At 40.9% G+C, this 18,512-nt stretch overlaps 1 protein-coding gene across 5 annotated transcripts in view; it reads right to left on the reverse strand.

The window, feature by feature from the left end:
* Positions 1–17,328, reverse strand: part of DRAM1 (DNA damage regulated autophagy modulator 1) — a 31,639-nt gene extending 14,311 nt beyond the window's left edge. For 2 of the 5 annotated variants that reach the window (XR_011559512.1, XM_070756287.1), the window contains exons 1-3: positions 16,351–17,273; positions 4,801–4,868; positions 484–626 (exon numbers count right to left, since the gene is read on the reverse strand). Coding sequence is in view for 2 of the 5 variants with exons in the window: in XM_070756287.1 (XP_070612388.1) it covers positions 484–626; positions 4,801–4,868; positions 16,351–16,592 (453 nt within the window). In the remaining 3 variants the exon portion in view is untranslated. Of the gene's footprint in view, positions 1–483; positions 627–4,800; positions 4,869–16,350 lie in introns of all 5 variants that reach the window. The other 3 variants (XR_011559513.1, XR_011559514.1, XM_070756286.1) reach the window with 3 other exon arrangements.
* Positions 17,329–18,512: the final 1,184 nt, after the last annotated feature.

The raw sequence follows: 18,512 nt of genomic DNA on the forward strand, positions 1-18,512 counted from the left end.
CTTGGCGGACGAATATATTGTGAGCTAGTTGACTGAATGGAAATGAGAGTTTTAATTGGTTTTAGATTTTTTAGATTAATTTAAATAAATTGGATTTAGGATGCTATATTGTTTCTTTATATGTTGTAAGCTACTCCGAGTCCTCAGAGGAGGGTGGCAATCAAATCGAATGAATGAATGAATAAATAAATAAATAGCAAAGCATTCAAATTTTGATCACATAGCCATGGGGATATTGCAATGGTCATAAGTGTGAAAAATGGTCATACGTCACTTTTTTTCACTGACATAAACTTTGAATGGCCACTAAATGAACTGTTGTTAAGTCGGGGACTACTTCTATGTTGCTCTGATTCTCTTTTGATTTGTACTAAGTTATTTTTAAAGGCTGGTCATAGGAATGCATTTGATGCTCAGATAATATTTTTAATTTGAAGGACAAATGGGATATAAATTTAATATGAGCATACCTTTCTTACTTACCTGAAAACTGGCAACAACGCCCAAACCAATACAACCCAGAATTCCAACGTACAATGTTATTAAGTTGAAACAAGGGGAAATAAAATGTGTCTCGTCGTTTTGTTTCTTTACAATTAAATATTTTATATACATTGTAACTGTACCTAAAAGAGAGAGAGAGAGAGAGATAAATAGACACAAACTGTCCCAAAGACAAATAATGCAATGCAAAAGTGAGTTTAATGCGTGCAAGCCCAAAATTCAACCCTTTTGCCAGCTGAAGCGCCCGTTTTTGCGCTGCTGGGATTTCCCTGAGGCTCCCCTCCATGGGAAACCCCACCTCCGGACTTCTGTGTTTTTGCAATGCTGCAGGGGAATCCCAGCATCGCAAAAATGAGTGCTTCGCTGGCAACGGAAGTCCGAAGGTGGGGTTTCCCATGGAGGGGAGCCTCAGGGGAATCCCAGCAGCGCAAAAATGGGTGCTTCGATGGCAACGGAAATCCGGAAGTGGGGCATCCCAGTGGCGATGGTGGGTTTGTAAGGTGAAAATAGTTTGTAAGAAGAGGCAAAAAAATCTTAAACCCCGGGTTTGTATCTTGAAAAGTTTGTATGATGAGGCGTTTGTAAGACGAGGTATCACTGTATATATATAATGAATATATTATACAGCAGTGATGGTGAACCTTTTTTGGTTCGTGTGCCAAAAGGGTGTTTGTGCACATGCCCACACTTATTCCCTCCCCGATGCATGTGCACACACACACACAATGCATTCCTCCCTTTGCATGCGCATAATGCCCCTTCAGCCTCGCGCATGCCTCACTGAAGCCTGGCATGGTGAAAAATGGCCCAACAGGCAATCTGGAAATCTTTTTTCCCTTCAGCCAAAATAAGCTTGCAATATTCCAGCTTAGTGGGAAATATCAAATGAAGCACTATAAGCTCTATCCTGGGTTGCATGTTACTCAATAGTTTTATCAATGACTTGAGTTGAGGGAGTTGAGGAGCTACTTGTAAAGTTTGCAAATTACACAAAGCTGGGTGAAGTGGGAAAAGAGAGGATTTAAAACGTTTTACAAGACTTCAACAGTGAGCTGGAATGAATAGGACAGAATTTAACTATGAAAAATATAAAGGTATGCGTTTTAGTAGAAAAAGTAAAGGCACAAATATCAGATAGAGGAGACTAAACCTGGTGGTATGTATAAGAAAAGGGACTGAGTATTCGTATGAACTTCAAACTAGCAACTTAATGTGTCTGCTAAAAACAAGTGGGTGGCACTAAAAGGAGTACAGAGTCCACACCACAAGATGTAATTGTTTTCTACCCTGTTCGGAGCAGAGTTTGAAATATTGTGCCTAGTTTTGGTCACTATACTTCAGAAACAGCAGGGACAAATTGGAATAAGTTTAGAAGAGAGATATCAAGAAGGTGCAGTGTCGAGATTAAAAATTATGTCCTATAACCATGATGGCAAACCTATAGCACACGTACCACAGGTGGCATGCGGGGCCATATTTATTTATTTATCTACTTATTTATTAATCACATTTCTATGCCACCCTTCTCCTGGGACTCAGGACACGGCTCATAGTAAACAAATACAAAACATGAAGATATCTGAGGGCACACGAGGTGTAGCCCTGTTAGCTCCAGCGCCTATGTGCACACTGGCTAGCTGATTTTCGGCCTTCCAGAGGGCGGGGAGGAGGTCATTTTCACCTTCAGGAGGGTTTCCTGAAGCCTGGGGAGGATGAAAAATGGACCAACCGGAAGTTCATTTCTGAACTTCCGGTAGGCCCATTGAGCCCATTTTTCACCATCCACAGGTTCCGGAGGCTTTCCTGAAGTCTGGGGAGGGTTAAAAATGGCCCAACTGGAAGTTCATTTCTGAACTTCTGGTAGGCCTGTTGGGTCCATTTTTCACCATCCACAGGTTCCGGAGGCTTTCCTGAAGCCTGGGGAGGATGAAAAATGGACCAACTGGAAGTTCATGTATGAACTTCCGGTAGGCCCATTTGGTTCATTTTTCTCCATCCAGAGGTTCCAGAGGCTTTCCTGAAGTCTAGGGAGGGTTAAAAATGGCCCAACTGGAAATTCATTTCTGAACTTCCAGTAGGCCCGGTTGGGTCCATTTTTCTCCATCCATATGTTCCGGAGGCTTTCCTGAAGCCTGGGGAGGGTGAAAAAACGGCCCAACAACCCAACCTGAATTTTGTTTCAGAACTTCTGTAGGCCTGTTGGGTCAATGTTTTGCTATCCACAGTTCTAGAAGCTTGAGTGAGTCCTGCACGCATGCGTAGGGGCATAAGGGTTTGTGTGTGCATGCGCGGGGGGCATTTTATTATGGGTGTAGGCACACATGCATGTGCTTTTACACAGGCCCTTTTGGTACCTGAGAAAAAAAAAGGTTTGCCATCACTATCCTATAAGAAATAATGGGTATGTTTAACATACAGAACAAAATACTGAAAGGAAATAAGATATCAGTCGCCAGGTATCTGAACAGTTGTCACATACAAAAGAGAATGGATTAATTCTCCACTGCCCCAGAACACAGAACAAGAACCAATGGGTAAAACTACAAAGAATAGTCAGGCTAGATATCAGAAATAACCTCTGACCATACAAACAACTTGTGAAGTCTACCGATATTTTGATTTTCCTTAGATGAAAGTCTTCAATCAGAGGCTGGCTGTTCATCTATTGAAGATGCTTGACCTATTCATACGCTGGCAGAGGGTTGGTCTGAATAATCTCTAACATCCCTTCCAACTATCTAATTCTAAAAGATCTACTTACACAACTAGAACTTTTACTCTATTGCAAAAGCTGGAGATAACCAGAGAAAAATAGTAATCATGCCACAATGAAAGAATTCTCCCTCACTATCAGATAATCAACAGAGCTGAGGCTAGGAAATGATGCTTCTTTATTGCAGATCTTTTGTGAAATGCTTCTACCACAATAGATTAGATTTCTTCTACTACAGATTAGATTGCTCCAATTCATCCTTTCAGAAGCAAGTCAGAAAAAGCAACTACAGTACTGCAGAATTGTTTATGTGCCCCCATTTTAACATATTTAATTTTGGGGGTGACTGTTTTGTTATTTTTGCTTTATTGCTTTATTGGATGTTTTTCTTTATTGGATGTTTTTCTCTGTAAATGAATAATAGTCACATGACTGCGCATGAACACAATCCCCCCATCCTTGTGCATGTGCACAGGCCTGACTAAAGAACTGGGGTGGCGCAGCAGGTAGAGTACTGCAGGCCACTGAAGCTGGCTGTAGATCCATAGGTCAGCGGTTCAAATATCATCACCAGCTCAAGGTTGACTCAGCCTTCCATCCTTCCGAGGTGGGTAAAATGAGGAGCCGGATTGTGGGGGCAATATGCTGGCTCTGTTAAAAAGTGCTATTGCTAACATGTTGTAAGCCGCCCGGAGTCGAAGGAGAAGGGCAGCATAAAAATCGAATGAATGAATGAGGGAGGGAGGGAGGGAGGGAGGGAGGAAGAAAGAAAGAAAGAAAGAAAGAAAGAAAGAAAGAAAGAAAGAAAGAAAGAAAGAAAGAAAAAGACTGGGAGGCAAACTAGAAATTTGGAAAACCAGACTTCTGGTTTGCCTGTTGGGTGGTTTTTCACATTCCTGTTCAGAAACAAACTTTTGGTTGGGTTGTTGGGCTGTTTTTTGCTCTGTCCAGGCTTCAGGAAAGCCTCTGGAATCTGTGGATGGTGAAAAATGGACCTAGTGGGCCTACTGGAAGTTCAGAAATGAACTTCCAGTGGGCCATTTTTCACCCTTCCTAGGCTTCATTATTATAATTACTATAATTATTATAATTATTATTATTATATGATTATTATCATCATCATCATCATCATCACCACCACCACCACCACTAGATAAGCTATATAGCACCTCTGGCATAGTATTTCAAATGGAACACTTCAATTGAAAACACTCCAAATTCTATGCAGTTAAGAAGATGTGATTTTGTTATCATCATGACTTATTTACTTTTTATTTACGTGAATGTAAACCGCTGTTTGAACTCTATAAATGTTTCTATAAATGTTTCTATAAATCTTCTTGTTTTTAATCTACACTCTCTTCTTCTTCTTGAGTTACTGTGATTATGGAAAACAGAAAGTTTACTTTACTCCAGGTCAATATACTGTATGACACTTATAAATTATTATGTATAAATGAATTAGTGTAACTATATATCTAAGTGCTTGTATCACATCCATCTGCAGAAAGGATTGCTAGAAATATTTAATCATTACGACTCTTAAAAGATAATTTAAGAAATAAGTATAAATAGCTACATACCTAAGAATGCAGAAACATTAATCATAAAGCCAAAGATACCACTTTCCGGAGGTTTTGCTCCTGTATCACTAGCACAAATGATAAAAATGACAACAGTTAATATACAAATAATACATTTACATTACGATCTTTCCAAATCAAAACTATGTACTGCTATACAATGTTCCCTCTAATTTCTTTTCAGTGTGGGCGGAAAAGTATAGTGTCTGAGCGACAGTCCCTTTGGGACTGGGAGGTATAGAAAAATAAATAAATAAATAAATAAATAAATAAGACAAAAATTCCCTTTTTTTATTAAAAGAAATTAATAATAAAACAAAACCAAAATCTAGTACTATTATTATCTTCTCTTTTTCCATCCCTGTCTCCTCCCCCCGTGTGTGTGTGTGTGTGTGTGTGTGTGAACTCTTGAACAATTTCCAATTAGAGGTGAGCTATTGGAAATGGTTCAAGAGTTCACACACACACACACACACACACACACACACAAACGGCTGGGGGTTTTTTTCTCTGTTATTATTTGGGTGCTTTTTACCATATGCTTTAAATCAAGAGTCATTTCTCTCTATTTCTCTCTCCCCCTCTTGCACTCTCTCTCTCTATTGCTTTCTTTCTCTCTCACTCTTTCTTTCTCTCTTTCTTTCTTTCTCTTCTCTCTCTTGCTATCTCTCTCCCCCCTTTCATCTCTCTCTTTCTCTCTTGTTTTCTTTCTCTCTCTCTATTGCTTTCTTTCTCCTCTCTCTTGCTATCTCTCTCTTCCCCCCTTTCTCTCAGCAGCGGCATTGGGCAGTAGCTGTGGGACGCCGGCAGGGTGATCAGCTGTGAGGCGAAGCTCCCGAACGGAGGCACCGACGGCGAGGGGGCTGCGAGAGTGCTTTCTCTGAGTGCTTCAGGAACGCCTGCCCTGGCTCTACTGCAGCCCCTTGCTGGAAGTCTGGGACGAAAATGCTCCCAGTGAAGGGGCTGCAAGAGGGGTGGGGCGGGCATTCCCGAAGCCCGCGGAGAAAGCCCTCTCTCGCAGCCCCCTGGCTGGGAGCGCTTTCGTCCCGCAGACGCCACCACTGCAAGAGAAGTCGCGCCCCAAGGCAGGAGGCAGCGGCGGAGGAGAGGGGGCGGATCGGGCGGGCGGGGGGCAGGGCTGAAAAGCCAGGGGCGCATTTGGCCGGAGGCACCGTGGGGAGGTAAGGGCGGCCGCGGCTCCCTTTCCTCCTACTGCCGCACCTCCCCGCCCCCGCCCCCCCACAGGCTGGCAGGGGGATGGGGAGCACGCGCCCATGGAAAAGGGCACGAGCGGGGTATTTTGGGGGGGCGTGCATGCGCTCAGCTTACGGGGAACAGTGCTGCTATATACATTTTAATAAATTGATAATTATATAACTCAGAGAAAGACATAATTTCTGTAATCATTTGTGAGAAATGTCCCCTAAAAATAAGTGCCTAATAACCAAGGTGTTTGTCATTCATAACAATTCTCATTCATCATCTGAAATGCAGGCCTAAAATTGCAATTTGATTCTATGCATATATATTTGCATTTATATTTAATTTTAATTTTATCAATTGATTTAACTTCCTAGAAACCCTGTTCTGTTACACACTTAGGGATAGCTTATTTTTTATTTGAAATGCTGAAGTACATTAATATAATTATAATTTTAAGTGTTAAAAACTGACAAAAATAAGTCCTGTTCTTTTTTTAGGATGGGTGGATCATTAAAAAATGATAACTCAATAGGTTCCAATCCTGAAATATGAATAAGATTATCAAAATGAATGGAGTAGCTGCCCCACTCAATCAAGTGACTTTGAGCAGCTTACTATATATTGTTGGGCACAGCTAGTGGGTCCAAGAGATGGATAAATCTATCATTTGACAGTTTGAATATACTATTGGCTTTATAATTCCATCTTCTACATTTGTGAGCTAACAAGTGGGGGTACCAAAATTAGCATGCCAAAAGCCACTTGGCATTTGATTTACAGTTCCCACTCTATGTACTATGTTCCCCAAAAAATAAGGCATGTTTTAATTTTTGTTCCAAAAGATGCATTAGGGCTTATAGGTTAGGTTTTATTTGGTAGGAAATGCGATACTAAATGTGTCTGGCTCATAATGATAAATAATAATAATAATAATAATAATAATAATTTATTACATTTGTATGCCGCCCCTCTCCGAAGACTCACAACAATAATAAAACAATATTACAATGAAACAAATGTAATATTAAAAACATGTAAAATCCCATCATTTAAAACCATGCAACACACACATACCAAACATAAAATATAAAAGCCTGGGGGGGGGGTGTCATTTCCCCCATGCCTGGCGATATAGGTGGGTCTTAAGTAATTTGCGAAAGACAAGGAGGGTGGGGGCAGTTCTAATCTCTGGGGGGAGTTGATTCCAGAGGGCCGGGGTCGCCACAGACATTGGCGACCCCGCCAAACGACATTGTTTCGTCGACGGGACCCGGAGAAGGCCAACTCTGTGGGACCTTATCGGCCGGTGGGATTTGTGCGGTATCTTAAGTGGGCCTTATTTTTGTGGGTAGGACTTATATGACGAGCATCCTGAAAAAATCATACTAGAGCTTATTTTCCAGTTGAGTCTTATTCTAGGGGAAACAGGCCCTCTGGAATCAACTCCCTCCAGAGATCAGAACTGCCCCCACCCTCCTTGTCTTTCGTAAATTACTCAAGACCCACCTATATCGCCAGGCATGGGGGAACTGAGACACCTCCCCCAGGCTTTTACATTTTATGTTTGGTATGTATGTATTGTTTGGTTTTAAATGATGGGTTTTTATATTTTTTCTCTTTTAATTTTAATTTTTATTATTGTTGTGAGTCGCCTCGAGTCTTTGGAGAGGGGCGGCATACAAATCTAATAAATAATAATAATAATAATAATAATAATAATTATTATTATTATTATTACACTGCATATTCAGTCCCAAGCACGTGAAGCAAATCTCAGGAAATATGCTCATTTATTTTTTTCATTTCTATGTGATTCTCATACATTTAATCTTGTTTATTAGAAATTAGATTTACCATGAACATATATCTCATGTTAAAAATCTCAGTTTTACCTACTAATCTTTTTTTGTAAAAAAAACCAACAGGTATCTTCATCCAGTGTTAATTTTCCAAATCTAATAATATACATGCCAATACCTCTGTCATACTTTCCGTAATTCCCAAAACAAGGCATAGTTAATTCATTTAGTGTGTACCATTCAGTGACTGCTCTGAAGTAAAATACATGCAATTTTCCTGTCACATATAGTTTGATTTCTGCCAACCATCAGCTGAATTCACTCAATATTTATGGCAATGAAATATTAATTTTGTTTGTGTAACTTTCAAAAATACTTCCTTTGTTAATTAATTCACTATTTAGTTAGAAATAAGCTTTGAGAACCAAACCTCCAAGTGAAACACTCAACAAATTTGAAGTACTTTTGCAACTAAAGACTGATACCACCTAAATACTATAGTGAGCTGTGATCACTTCAAAACCTCCAAGAGCTCTATGTAAGATGAGAATGGAATCTGCTGCACCTCTGATCAAAGTACAATTGGAATTTTTTCTGAAACACTTATTGTTATAAGTGTATTGCAAATAATTAAAATTGTTTAATGCCAGTTGTTTATATTAGATTCATTTGTGTCGGATTTAGAAGAAACCTTATTAAATTTTAAATTTTAAAATACATATTATTAACTTCAGTACTAGCTTGTAAAAATGCAAATCAGGCATGTAGGAAAAAATATACTATTATTCTGCATCACAGTCCCAATCTTAGTTCTAGCACATGCAGAATCTGTTTTTACTGCAGAATTGACGAGATGTGATTTTTAAGATGGAGGACTTTGATACTGGTCTTTGTCAGATTGAATTCTATGGATGCAACCACTAAGAGTTGACATTAGCCATTCAAAAAACAATAAGCCAATCAGGGCGCAAAAAATCAGAACACCTCCATGTCAGCAATCAACATCCAGATTAACATTAGAGCAAGGGTCCCCAAACTTGGCAACTGTTAAGACTTGTGGACTTCAATGCAGTCTGCATTGGTTGCCGATCAATTTCCGGTCACAATTCAAAGTGTTGGTTATGACCTTTAAAGCCCTTCATGGCATCGGACCAGAATATCTCCGAGATCACCTTCTGCCGCACGAATCCCAGCGACCGATTAGGTCCCACAGAGTGGGCCTTCTCCAGGTCCCGTCAACTAAACAATGTCGGTTGGTGGGCCCCAGGGGAAGAGCCTTCTCTGTGGTGGCCCCGACTCTCTGGAACCAGCTCCCCCCAGAGATTAGAACTGTCCCTACCCTCCTCGCCTTTCGCAAACTCCTTAAAACCCACCTTTGTCGTCAGGCATGGGGGAACTGAGATATCTCCCCCGGGCCTATACAATTTATGTATGGTATGCTTGTGTGTATGTCTGTTTAATAATGGGTTTTTAAAATATTTTATATTGTAAATTATTAGATTTGTTATAAACTGTTTTTATTGTGTTGTGAGCCGCCCCGAGTCTACGGAAAGGGGCGGCATACAAATCTAATAAAGAAATAAAATAAATAAATTGCCAGAATTCTTCAGCCAGCTATGCTGAGAATTCTGGGACAAGTCTTAAAGTGGTCAAGTTTGAAGACTTCGGCCTTAGACTTATCACTGGTCAACACAAATACTTCCAAAACAACACAAAAATCACCAGCAAAATTTATATGTCTGTTTTATGGAGTTTGATGTGCTGATTCAAAAAATATGCTTAGTTTTGCTCTATTACATGAAGTGTCTGATATAGAAGCATTTTTGTTATTACATTATTTCTGATATGTAGATTACTGTTTTTTCTTAATGTCGCCAATATATTTCTTATACCTTATAATAATTATGCTGCTCTGTGGAAACTATATCTGCTACAGAAAAGCTATGTATATATACAGTATTTGAAATCAGAACAAAAAATGATTCAGAAAAGTACAAGGTCAACTGCGATGATTACAAAAAATATATTTTTTTTGTAGACCTGTGTTATCAAGAAGCAAACAATACTCCAGTCAAAGAACTATCAAGCAAGTTAACAGTAAATAGCTCAACCAAAGTGTATATAGAGATTCTCAGTCGCCCAGGTCATGGTTGTCCCAAAGGTGCTTTTTCAAAAGGCAACTGGACTTTGTTTTTTTCTTGAAGATGTTTCCCTTCTCATCCAAGAAGCTTCTGAACTGAAGCACCTTCTTGGATGAGAAGCGAAACATTGGAGGAAAAACAAAAGTCCAATTGCCTTTGGAAAAGGCACTTTTGTGATGGCTCAAGCAAAGAATCATTAAAAGCATTCCACCAATACTGAAAGGGCAAACCACTAGAATATAAAATTAGAGCAAATGCATTTCCTGTTAGCACTAATAATGTTTGGGTTAATGAAAATAACCAATCTCAGAGAGCACAAGGACCCCTCATCTCAATCCTGAGCTACAAATATTCTCATGCATCTTAATCACTTTAGACCAAGATTTCAAAAAAATTCAAAAATTATAAACAATGCAAATTCTTAGAAAAGGGGGTTTGCTGCAACTACATGCAGAAATAAAGGGCTTGTGTTTTGCTTTTTCTTTAAACTTATTACTTTCAGCAGAATAGGAGCAACTGGTGACCACTGAAAGCATATGCAAATACTTTTTTTCTTCTGCTATAATTCTGCGTTTTGCAGTCACTGCATAGGACAAAACACTCCCCTATCCACCCACCATAGATGCTGCTTAAATGTCTTCATCAAGACATTCAGAATCAAGAAAAATTCTATACTGCATGGGGAAAATTTTACAAATGAAAAGAAAAGAGAGTCACATAGATGTATAAAGAATGTAAAGTGAAGATACAGAATTGTAGAGTGTAAATATATTTATGTGTAATACATGTGCTTTTGCATTTTGTTTTGTTTTTTAATTGAATAATTTTTTTTAAAAAAAATGTCTGTAGTTGGGAAAAACCCAAGATTTGTTTTTACAGTGTAAACAGCCATTATTTCACTATGATAAACAGAGGGAAAGAAAAAGGCTTGAGTAGCTACTAGATGGCAGCAAAGATCTGGTTTTCTGCATTGCTTTCCTATCATGTAGTGGTTCTCCAGATATTTTATTTATTTATTTATTTATTCATTTGTCCAATATACGAATACATAGGAAGAAAATAAACATGAAGTAATATATATAAGGATAAAAGTGAAAATAGAGAAGATATATGTAAGGAAGAAAATATATATGATATACGAGATAAAGGAAAGACAATTGGACAGGGGACGAAAGGCACACTAGTGCACTTATGTCCGCCCCTTACTGACCTCTTAGGAACCTGGAGAGGTCAATCGTGGATAGTCTAAGGGAGAAATGTTGGGTGATAGGGGCTGACACTATTGAGTCCGGTAATGAGTTCCACGCTTCGACAACTTGATTGTTAAAGTCATATTTTTTACAGTCAAGTTTGGAGCGGTTCGTATTAAGTTTGAATCTGTTGCATGCTCTTGTGTTGTTGCGGTTGAAGCTGAAGTAGTCATTGACCGGTAGGACATTGCAGCATATGATCTTGTGGGCAATACTTAAATCGTGTTTTAGGCGCCATAGTTCTAGGCTTTCTAGGCCCAGGATTGTTAGTCTATTTTCGTAGGATATTCTGATTCGAGTGGAGGAATGAAGGGCTCTTCTGGTGAAATATCTTTGGATGTTTTCAAGGGTGTTAATGTCTGAGATGTGGTATGGATTCCAGACAGATGAGCAGTAGTCAAGGATGGGTCTGGCAAAAGTTTTGTAGGCTCTTGTGAGTAGTGTGAGATTGCCAGAGCAGAAGCTACGTAGGATCAGGTTAACAACTCCAGAACCCGTTTTGGTGATATTGTTGCAGTGGGCTTTAGACATATCAGACATGATATGATATACCTGAATGAAGGGAAATATATGTGTTCTAGGATAATGTTGCAGGATCCAATATGACTTGGTCACTGGGACCAGTTGCCCATCCCCATGGAACTTCTCAATCTCCTGTGATTGCCCTTCCCAGGCTTCAATCAGGAGTGTTGATTTGCCGCCAGCTTACCAGGTAGAGCTGGAATGGCACAGTGGTTAGAGTGCAGCACTGCAGGCTACTTCAGCTAACTTCCAGCTATAGTTCAGCAGTTCAAATCTCACCACTGGCTCAAGGTTGACTCAGCCTTCCATTCTTCCAAGGTTGGTAAAATGAGGACCCAGACTGGTAGGGGCAATATTTGCTGATTCTGTAAACTGCTTAGAGAGGGCTGTAAAAGCACTATGAAGCAGTATATAAGTCTAAATGCTAATACTATTGCTACTTAAGAGCCAAGGGCACAGCAGCACAAGGAAAAAACAACCAACAACTTAATACCACACCAATAAAGCACGAATCCCAGCGACCGATTAGGTCCCACAGAGTGGGCCTTCTCCGGGTCCCGTCAACTAAACAATGCCGGTTGGCGGGTCCCAGGGGAAGAGCCTTCTCTGTGGCGGCACCAGCTCTCTGGAACCAACTCCCCCCGGAGATTAGAACTGCCCCTACTCTTCCTGCCTTCCGAAAACTCCTTAAGACTCACCTTTGCCGTCAGGCATGGGAAAACTAAACATCTCCCCTGGGCATGTTAATTATACATGGTATGCTTGTGTGTGTGTTTGCTATTACATGGGGTTTTTCTTAAATCGTTAAATATTTTAATTAATTGGATTGTTGTGACTGTTTTACTTGTTGTGAGCCGTCCCAAGTCTTCGGAGAGGGGCGGCATACAAGTCCAACTAATAAATAAATAAATAAATAAATAAACTAAAAGCCACAGGCACTATATACACACAGCCCATTGAACACACATCCTGGGGATGGAGAATTTCCTTAATGATTGGCTCCAACATGATTCTGAAAGCCTGGAAAAAGAAACCTCTCATCCAGGTAAAATTCAGATTGGATCCTGCATGATATATACCTGATGTAATAAAAAGTGATGTTCATTCTGAATGTATTTCTGTTAAATTATCTTTCTAGTTGTTTGAGAACACTAATCAGATGAAGATTAAATATAATATCAATTATACACAATGGAGAGAATAGCTACTGCACTGAAATCACCTTCGCTTACTTCCGGAATATATACTTGGCATATACATATATACAAAGGGCAGAATGAAAACAGCTGTTATCATGGGATTGCAATTGGAATGTGTTCCCGGATTCAAACCCGGGAAAAAAAGGGGGGGAGATTGACCTGACTTCCCTATCCAGATGTTGTTCAGATATATTGGGGCTATATCTCTATCAGAATTTCAATGTCACTTGTTAGGAATTATCCTAAGATAATCAGAGCTTAATTAACACTCTTGAAAGAATTTTCACTCAACCCTGTCCTTTATGTTTCCAGCCCCAAAGAATGATTTAAGGCAGTGGTTCTCAACCTGGGGTTTAGGACTCCTTTGGGGGTCGAACGACCGTTTCACAGAGGTCGCCTAAGTCCATGGGAAAAGACAAATTTCCCATGGTGTTAGGAACGAAAGCTTCTATTCTGGCACCTTGGAACATTTTTTTACAATCTGACCATTCAGGTATTTACAGTGGGGGTGTCCTTCTGACCTTCCTGCCAATCAGCTTAAAGCTCTGTTGGGAGAATTGGTGCTAGACTTATGGTTGGGGGTCACCACAACATGAAGAACTATATTAAAGGGACACGGCGTTAAAAAGGTTGAGAACTACTGATTTAAGGAAATTATGTAAAGGAACCTGGGACTGTACATAGGAGAACTCTCTGAAAACTGAACATACTAATTTTCATATGTTAGGCAAAGCTGGCAAAGCAAAAAAAATTGGTGTAAAAATGGGCCAGATATAGATAGGGGTTGCGTAGAAAAAATATATCTTGCAATGTAATTCTTCTATTGGACAGTTGACTAGCAGCTCACAATAAAAGGACTGTTCCATTCTAAACCCTTCTCCTTCTTCCTTCTCAGTCAGGAAACCTAGAGTTAAAACTGTTTTAAAGCAGTTAGGTCCCACAGAGTTGGCCTTCTCCGGGTCCCGTCGACTAAACAATGTCATTTGGCGGGACCCAGAAGAGCCTTCTCTGTGGCGGCCCCGAACCAGCTCCCCCAAGATATCAGAGTTGCCCCCACCCTCCTTGCCTTTCGCAAGCTCCTTAAAACCAACCTCTGTCGTCAGGCATGGGGGAATTGAAATTTTTCCCTTCCCCCTAGGCTTATAGAATTTATACATGGTATGCTTGTTTGTATGATTGGTCTCTTAAATTGGGTTTTTAAAGATTATTTTTTAATATTAGATTTGTTTGCATTGTCTTCTTTATTGTTGTTAGCCGCCCCGAGTCTTCGGAGAGGGGCGGCATACAAATCTAATAAATAAATAAAATAAATAAATAAATTCCCAAAGCCACACTTTGCATGTCCTTATTTCCTTCTGGTTCCAAATTTTTAAACTTTATACCAGTTACAAGCACCAGATTAGGTTTTTTTAAAAATTCATTTGCAGAAGTATCTGAGGAGGCACGCATAACAGTACCACTTGTCCAACTCTGTGTGAGCTTTTTAAGAAATCAGAAAAACAGCATCCTGCTTTTAATTTTGTGGGACTATGGGGAAGCATCCCGTTACCCCACAAAACCTCCCCAGAACCTTATTTCCTTTTTAGCCCACATTAAAGAATCATCGGAATGAATTAACCTGACTGCCCTTAAGGGTGAAATGCAGAAAAGTACAGATCCAGAAATTCCAAGTTGTAGACAGTTTTAGAGAACATCTAAACATTTTTTACAAAACAGGACAGGTGACCCCATCACATTTTTCTCCCCTTTGGACCAACCATCAAAGATATGAAGTACTTGACTAGGAGGGAGTAGGGGCAGTGAAGAGCAGCAAAAAATGTTTACTACCACACTGTGGGCGTGGCTTATTGTGTGGGTGTGGATTCATCATCATTGGCTCAGGTAGGAGTGGCTTGCCGGCCGTGTGACCAGGTAGGAGTGGCTTGACAATCATGTGAGCAGCGGGTGGCTTAAAGGTCATGTGACTGGGTTGGGAGTAGTTTACCAACCAAGATACATTTTCAAATAGGTGCTTGGACTCTTTTTTCAGTTTAGTCACATTATTTGAATAGCCACAAAAAGGACAAATGATAGACAGCATTATTAGTTGAGGAGCACAGTAACATTTTAAAGTTTTGTACTGAACCCACAAGGTTCAGTATGATAAAAGCTTAGGCAAGCAGCTCAATTTTCTTTAATTGCTATAAAAGTTCAGTTCTGGACAATGATTAAAATAATTGAAGCGTTTATGGGTTAAAAACAAACTATTTAATTAGTTCCTATTTTAAAAGTAATTAAGGATCATACTCAGGTACTAGAGAAGGAAGGACAATTAAAAAATAACTACCTGTATTTATTTATTTATTTATTTATTAGATTTATATACCGCCCTTTCCAAAGACTCGGAGCGGCTCACAACAACAGAACAGTACAAATCCAATGACTAAAACAATTTAAAACCCTTAATATATAAAAAAAATCATACATCTCCTACAAACCATACATAACATGGAAACGGCCCAGTGGAATAAATTTCCCCATGCCTGACGACAGAGGGGGGTTTTAAGGAGTTGCAAAAGGCAAGGATGGTGGGGGCAGTCCTAATCTCTGGGGGGAATTGATTCCAGAGGGTCGGAGCCGCCACAGAGAAGGCTCTTCCCCTGGGTCCCGCCAGATGACATTGTTTCGTCGGCAGGACCCGGAGAAGGCCAACTCTGTGGGACCTAACCAGTTGCTGGGATTCGTGCGGCAGAAGGCGGTCTATTGAACTATTAAGTGTTCAATAAATAGTGTTCAACACTGGAAGTTTTTAAGCAGATGTTGGATAACCATTTATCTGAAGTAGTGTAGGGTTTCCTGCCTAAGCAGGGGGCTGGACTAGATGACCTCCAAGGACTAGAGGACTTCCATTGAGGACCTGTATACTGCACCAGTCAAAAAAGAGGGCTGTGAAAATATTTACTGACCCCTTGCATCCTGGACATAAACTGCTTCAACTCCTACCCTCAAAACCTCACTACAGAGCACTGCACACCAGAACAACTAAACACAAGAAGTTTTTTTCCAAACGCCATCACTCTGCTAAACAAATAATTCCCTCAACACTGTCAGACTTTTTACTAAATCTGTACTTCTATTTCTACTAGTTTTTCTCATCATTCCTATCAGCCATTTCCTCCCACTTAGTTCTGTATTACTGTAACTTGTTGCTTGTATCCTAAGATTTTTATTAATATTGATTGTTTATGTACACCGAGAGCATATGCACCAAAGACAAATTCCTTGTGTGTCCAACCACACTTGGCCAATAAAGAATTCTATTCTATATTTTACTTCCCCACTTGAGTTTTGATGGATTTAAACACCGACCGCATTTCGGTCGTCCTTGCCCTGCGTTGCCCCACCTAGCGAGGTCCTTCCTGCGCAGCCAACAGAGGGTGCTGTTCCCCTCACTCACCTGATGTACGGAAAAAGCGGCTCCACATGGCCGCCGAGCACGGCGATGGCGTAGGAGAGGATGAAGGCGGCCGAAGACCAGGAGACCAGCAGCGTGGGGATGAAGGCTGCGCCCTGCGAGAAGCAGAACATCCTGCCGCCCTGGAGGCCACCCGGTGGGACCAGCGGCTGCCTTTCCCCGGCGGTAGAAGGGCGCCGCCAGCTCATAGGAGTTACTAGGAGCCTCCAAACGGCTGAAGTCATAAAAGGGGCTGAAGTCACAAAAACTTAACTCGGGGGGAGGAGGAGGAGGGACAGGGGTGCAGGACGAAGCCGCCCCCGAGGCGTCCCTTCTAGAAAGAGGAGGAAGAGAAACCGCTCCTTTCGGGGAAGGGAAGCGGTGGAGGCTTCCTCTCAGAGGGCGGTGGAAGCCGCGGAGGTCTCGCTTTCTTTCTCTCTCTCACACAAACCCCGCGTACGTTCCTCCGGGCCCCGCGGCCACTCACGCGTTCAGGTGACGGGCCAGGCGGCCTCCTTTCCCGCCCTTTCCTTCCTTCAGAATCAAAAACTGGATGGGACTTTGAAGGTCGTCTAGTCCGCTCCCCCCTCTTGCTCAACGCGGGAGGTCTTTCAACCCGTCAAGGTGAAGACAGAAACTTTTTCCCGCTTCTTCCCCATCAACGGCGACGGCCGGTTGTTTTCACGGTAGAAAGCCAAGCAGGCCTAAGCCGACTTGGTCTGTCAGCAAATAGCACACCCATACATATCCCCCCTCGGGGCAGCCTTAAAGCGGAACTCGAAGGAGCCGCCGCCGTCGCCAACCACCTCAGCAAACCAGCTCCCCACCCCAGCCCTCAGCTGACAGGGCTCTGGGACGTTGTGCAAGGTTGCGAAGGGAAAAAAAACACGCGGCTTCCTCCCTTCTTCCCCCCGGTGCTCCGGCCAAGAAAGGGACTTTTTTTTGCTTTCGATTCCTTATCCTAACACCCCCTGAGCGGCCTCCTCCTCCTCCCCTTTCCGCTGTGACTTATTTTTGAGGAAGGAGAAAATTCCCAACGAAACTAACCCGTAAACTGCTCCCGGGTGATTATGATTAGATTAGAATAGAATATAATTCTTTATTGACCAAGTGTGATTGCACACACAGAATTTATTTTGTCTTTGGTGCATATGCTCTCAGGGTACATAAAAGAAAAGACACGTTTGTCAAGAATCATGAGGTACAACACTTAATGATTATCATAGAAGTCAAATAAGCAATGAAGAAACGACATTAATAAAAATCTTAAGTATACAAGCAACACCTTATAGTCATACAGTCATAAGTGGGAGATGGGTGATAGGAATGATGAGAAAAAAACAGTAGTAGACTTAGTAAAAAGTTTGTCAACTTTGAGGGAATTCTTTGTTTACCAGAGATGGCGTTGGGGGAAAAATATTCTTGTATCTAATTGTCTTGGTGTGCAGTGCTCTGTAGCGATGATTTGAAGGTAGGATGAAACAGTTTATGTCCAGTATGCGAGGGGTCAGTAAATATTTTCACAGCCCTCTTTTTGACTGGTCCTCAATGGAAGGCAGGTACAAGAAGGAAGGTACAACACTTAATGATTGTCATTAATATGATACTGCCGGCTGAGAAAATTTGACCTTAAAGTCAACTGGATAAACTGAACCCTGTGTCATCAGTGGAAGTGGCTGAGACCACTGGTAAAACATGCTGAATCACAAACAATGAATCAGGGACTTGGTTTGTTGTGGGAATAGACAGGCAATTTGTCTCAGGAGTAACCCGGAAGCAGAGTTTCTTGGGGGTCCCCCAAGAACTCAGAGATCTGCAAAATCAAAATTATTTCCTGACTTCTGTTGAAAAGTAATACAGTATTGTCAAACTCATGAGAAGCAACAGTGAATGCATCCATTTTAGTATGGTCACTGCTCAAAAAAAATAAAGGGAACACTCAAAGGACACATCCTAGATCTGAACGAATTAAATATTCTCATTGAATGCTTTGTTCTGTACAAAGTTGAATGTGCTGACATGTGAAATTGAGTGTCAATCAGTGTTGCTTCCTATTTTACAGACGTTTGACTTACTTGGAGTTATATTGTGTTGTTTAAGTGTTCCCCTTATTTTTTTTTGAGCAGTATATTAATCCACACAAACAAAAGCTCTTTTGCAATCCT

This window comes from Erythrolamprus reginae, chromosome 6, assembly GCF_031021105.1.
Source record: "Erythrolamprus reginae isolate rEryReg1 chromosome 6, rEryReg1.hap1, whole genome shotgun sequence".
Taxonomy (NCBI): domain Eukaryota; kingdom Metazoa; phylum Chordata; class Lepidosauria; order Squamata; family Dipsadidae; genus Erythrolamprus; species Erythrolamprus reginae.